Source organism: Lactuca virosa, chromosome 9 (genome assembly GCF_052849685.1).
Source record: "Lactuca virosa cultivar CGN04683 chromosome 9, Lactuca_virosa_CGN04683_v6, whole genome shotgun sequence".
NCBI lineage: Eukaryota > Viridiplantae > Streptophyta > Magnoliopsida > Asterales > Asteraceae > Lactuca > Lactuca virosa.
Genome location: NC_136434.1, coordinates 231,922,174 through 231,926,619, shown reverse-complemented (window position 1 = coordinate 231,926,619; position 4,446 = coordinate 231,922,174). Strand labels below are relative to the sequence as shown.

Genomic DNA, 4,446 nt, shown 5'->3' with positions numbered 1-4,446 from the left:
TTTTTGATAATTATCCATACTCGATGCGTTTATATTTATTGTCCGTTTTTTATTTTTGAAGTTTTTATTATTCAACTTTGATATTAAATATTTATATTTGTGGTATATATTATTTGATGAAATTTATAAAAAAAAATAAAAAATAAAACACAATTCATTCATATATTTTGTATCAAGTATTATATATCGAAAACAAAAATATATATGGTCAAAATTAAAAAATAAAAACTTAAAAAATCAAAAATAAACAATAAATATGTTACACAGTAGTTTTTGCAAACCATAAAAACTAAACATGAAAATTTGTCAACGTTTTATTACAATATCGTTTTCATTTAGTTTTATGAAAATTGACTTCAATGAATTGTCAATTTTGCCAATAAAATAGGGGATATATCAATTTGATCAAACAATGTTAACATTTAAATCATTATTAATAGCTTATGTTAACTTATTTTATTATAAACGTAAACAAAGTATGTTTATTGATTTTATTTAAATATGTAAGCATAAAAAATGATTTTTTATAAAAAAATCATTTTAAATTTTAAAATCAATGATATTCTTATTAACTATTAACATGACATCAATCATTATTATTAATAATAATAATAATAATAATAATAATAATAATAATAATAATACATAGAGAATATAAAGACAATGGAATAATATTGAAAACTATCTCGTTGATTTAAAAATGAAGCAAAATAAAATAAAATATAATAAATTGACAAATGATTACGAACCTATTTACACGAATTTAAATTAAAAAAAAGAAAAGAAAAAAATAACCTCTAGAAGGCTCACACCAGTATGAATTTCTGAATTTGCTGAAAACCTATGAAAAATGTCCAAAGCTTGTTGAAATCCTCTGGAAATGCTTGTTATAAGTATCCACACTTTGCTGTCCATGATACAGTTCATGGTTCACCCCGAAATTGACTTCAGGTTTACTCTCAATCGCCGATTTCCCCATTAAAAATGGAACTTGAAGAAATTGATCATTCCATTTGATGTAATCTTGTTCACTTTCTACACCATTAATTTGGTTTTGACTTTTGTTGCAATCAGTCAACCCCCATGGATGATACCCACCGTTGTTCTGGAAGAAACCACCGGTGCCTCCATTATTTCCACTCCCCCAATTACTCTGTTGCTGGAAATTGGCGGTGTTGCGCGGCAGAGCTGAGAGGAGGGGGTTAGAGATACCACTTGTATATTCCGTGATCAACTCCGACGATGGCTTGGAATCGGTATTGAAGAAAATATCAGAAGATTCCGTCGGTGGTGGTGGTGGTGGTGGTGGTTGTTGTGTATAACTAAAAGGGAGGAATCCGGAGAGATGATGGGAATCCGGTTGCTTGGTTGGAGCTTCGTGACTCGTTACAAACCTGTTAAGGAAGAATTCATGAGTCGCCGGTGGAGGGTTGTCAATTAGAGGGTAAGATGACGCCATCGCCGCCGCCGGTGGTTCAGTTTTCTCATCAAGATACGAGTACGACCCCTGTGAGTTCTTTTCGTTGCTCCCAGATGGATCTTTACGATCATCATTGACTTCCGAAAGTGGTTTATGAGTGTTTGGATCAATCCCTCGTTGCCTTAACTTCTTCTTGATCGACGAGTTCCATAAGTTCTTGATTTCATTATCTGTTCTTCCGGGCAACTGAGCTGCAATCTGAGACCACCTGAAAAGGAAAAAAACCAGTTAGAAGTAAGATACTTAGACCCATTAATCAACAAAACTCAAATTCACAAAACAGAAATGTGAATTATAATCATTACTCAAGAACCACATACTTATTTCCAAGAACTGCATGCAATTCGATGATGAGTTTCTCTTCTTGTTGAGAGAATGTGCCTCGTTTCAAATCAGGCCTCAGGTAATTAATCCATCGTAGTCTGCAACTCTTGCCGCATCTTTCAAGGCCTGTAAAAGAAGAAAGATTAGAAGGAGGGGAAGGTTAACGATAATGGCGGAATAAGGGAGGAGGGATGGTGGACAGGACCTGCAAGTTTAGGGACGGAGCTCCAGCAGCCATGGCCGAATTTAGTGATATGTTTGATGAGCTTTTCATCTTCTTCAGGGGACCATAGACCTTTTCTTAGCTTTTGTTTATAACAACAAGAGTGCCTCCCCATGTGGATGAGGCAGATTCTACAAATAATCTAGGAAGTAGGAACACGAAGAGGAGTAAAGCGTTTTGTTTTTAAGAATACTTTTGTGTGAACTGTCACCCAAAAAGGAGGAGTTGAAAGCTTTAGAGAGAAAGATAGAGAGAGAACGAGAAAGAGATGGAGAGAGAGAGAGAGGGGATAAAGACTTGCAGCAGGTATTGAAAGTGAAGGGGCAGGCTGGAAGGGTGGGGGGTTCGAATTAATAGGGGAGGGAGCCCTCACAAAAATGGATACACATTTTAGTATTTTGCATTAACCCAACCGTACGGTCTTTATTCCTTGTTTTTGATTAAAGGTTCTCGTATGTTGATGAATAATGATATGGAAATAATTTCTAACAAAATAATATATACAAGGACAAGTTTATAAAAGTATAGGATTTAATATATATATATATATATATATATATATATATATATATATATATATATATTAAATCCTATACTTTTATAAACTTGTCCTTGTATATATTATTTTGTTAGAAATTATTTCCATATCATTATTCATCAACATACGATTTACAATATATATTCGTATTTACAATATACTCTCACATAGACGGTTTTAACAAACAATGTTGCATTAGAGAGGTCGGTATGGGTTCTCTATGTGGTGGAGTATCCTACGTGAAAGGCCAATAACGTCATTAAGGCTAAGGGAACACTGCCTCTGATCCAAGTCGTGTTAAACCCCATTACCACCACAACGTCCCTCAACGTCTTTCGTCTCTCCTTCTTCTTCTGTTTTTCTTCTTTCTTGGCTTCACCACAAAGTCAACCCATAGATGAATATCATTCCCTCTCGGAATGGTGGAGAGAAGATGATGATGTGGCAGTGTTGTGGCTGGGTATGGGTGTACCCACAAGCCTTGCCTATTGTGTTCATGATTTCGTGTTATATAATACTTCGTTTAGTTTTGTAGCAGCACAAGTTTTTTCGCGGCAAATTTTTTTAGTAATATGTTAAACCCATAAGCTAGAATTTACATGTCTAGATCTAAGAACAAAACCAAACATTCTATAATCTAAGGAATAAAATTTCGTTTCATGCTTAATCAAATTAAAATAAAATAAAATTATCTATTTCGCCGTCATCGAAGTGGTGTACCTCATATTCGTGAACACGAGCAGGTTTATAGGTCTTCGTTGCATACAAATCACCGAGAAAAGCAAGTTTCATATGCTTACCTTTTAAGCACGTCGTCATTAATCAACACAAGAAATGTCGAAGAGAAGAAGGAAACTATGTGTTTAGATGACTCTACTTCAACCTTCAACCCCGAACAAAAGGAGCATAGAGAAGAGACAATGTTCATGCTTCTATGAGGTAAATTCAATACAAATGACACTCTATATTTTCACCATCTCTACCGAAAAACATTATATATTCAATAGGACCCAATTCTACCATAGGAATTGAGGTATAATTTCAAAAACTATACATCAATATATAACTAAACAATTTAAGCTATGTTTTTTCATGTTTACATTTGGTGTGCTTACTGTTGGGGTAATCGAGTTGTTCACTAGTCAGCGGGTACTAAATGGTCCAGGGGTAAAAAGGTCTTTTAACCTTCTTGTTGGACGTGAGATTGTTGGAGTCTTTTGCTGCAAGTTTAACTTGAGAAGGACTTGTATCAGGAAGGTTAACATGGAGCTAAAAGGGAGGAATACGTGCTCATATGCAACATGTGTGTTCTTGATTGCTTTAGTTATAAATAGGAGTAATGTTAGTTTATTTGTTTTTGTACTCTCATATTTAATATAATTGTTTTAACAGTGGAGTTCCATAACTATTCTTTATCTTTGCAAATTACATATAGTGTATGATTGTGTGGGTTGTGTGTGTGTGTGTGGGGGGGGGGGGGGGGGTCTGAACCAACAATTGGTATCAGAGCCTAGGGCTCGTGAAGAGGTACACAACCATTTTAAAAGTCGACTTTCGAAGGGGAGGAGCCTTCGGGTGCAAGCCTTCCATCACAACGGAAGCGGTGTTTCGGGTCGACCGTTGTAGTGGGGAAGACGGGAAGCACCGTTGGTGACGACGAGGGTGATGGTTCAAATCGTGGGATCATTGGAATAGGTTCTAAGTGAACCGTTGCAGTTCAATAAGGTTCTGTGTGAGTTGAGTTCAAAACAAGAAAATCTATGTGATTAGAATTATCTGTATGATAGAGTTTTGGAGATTAATCTATTTGAGTTGAAAGAAAGAGTTGTGTGTTGAATCCAAGTTCTGGGTGAAGCAAGAATATAAGCAACATATGTGGTG

At 35.2% G+C, this 4,446-nt stretch overlaps 1 protein-coding gene across 1 annotated transcript; it reads right to left on the bottom strand.

Moving 5' to 3' along the window:
* Positions 1-672: 672 nt before the first annotated feature.
* LOC145136480 (transcription factor MYB61-like) lies at positions 673-2,357 on the bottom strand. Its single transcript, XM_079070614.1, has 3 exons — positions 2,010-2,357; positions 1,801-1,930; positions 673-1,688 (listed from the first exon to the last, which is right to left on the bottom strand). The coding sequence occupies exons 1-3, from the start codon at positions 2,140-2,142 to the stop codon at positions 842-844; spliced, it is 1,110 nt and encodes a 369-aa protein (XP_078926740.1). The 5' UTR covers positions 2,143-2,357; the 3' UTR covers positions 673-841.
* Between the last annotated feature and the right edge of the window lie 2,089 nt (positions 2,358-4,446).

Bases quoted from the DNA above. Each gene is read 5' to 3' on its own strand.
- LOC145136480 (XM_079070614.1), bottom strand. From the start codon at position 2,142: ATGGGGAGGCACTCTTGTTGTTATAAACAAAAGCTAAGAAAAGGTCTA. The intron at 1,931-2,009 runs GTCCTGTCCACC...CTTCTTTTACAG, and splicing joins CTCCGTCCCTAAACTTGCAG to GCCTTGAAAGATGCGGCAAG. The intron at 1,689-1,800 runs GTATGTGGTTCT...TTTCCTTTTCAG, and splicing joins CATGCAGTTCTTGGAAATAA to GTGGTCTCAGATTGCAGCTC.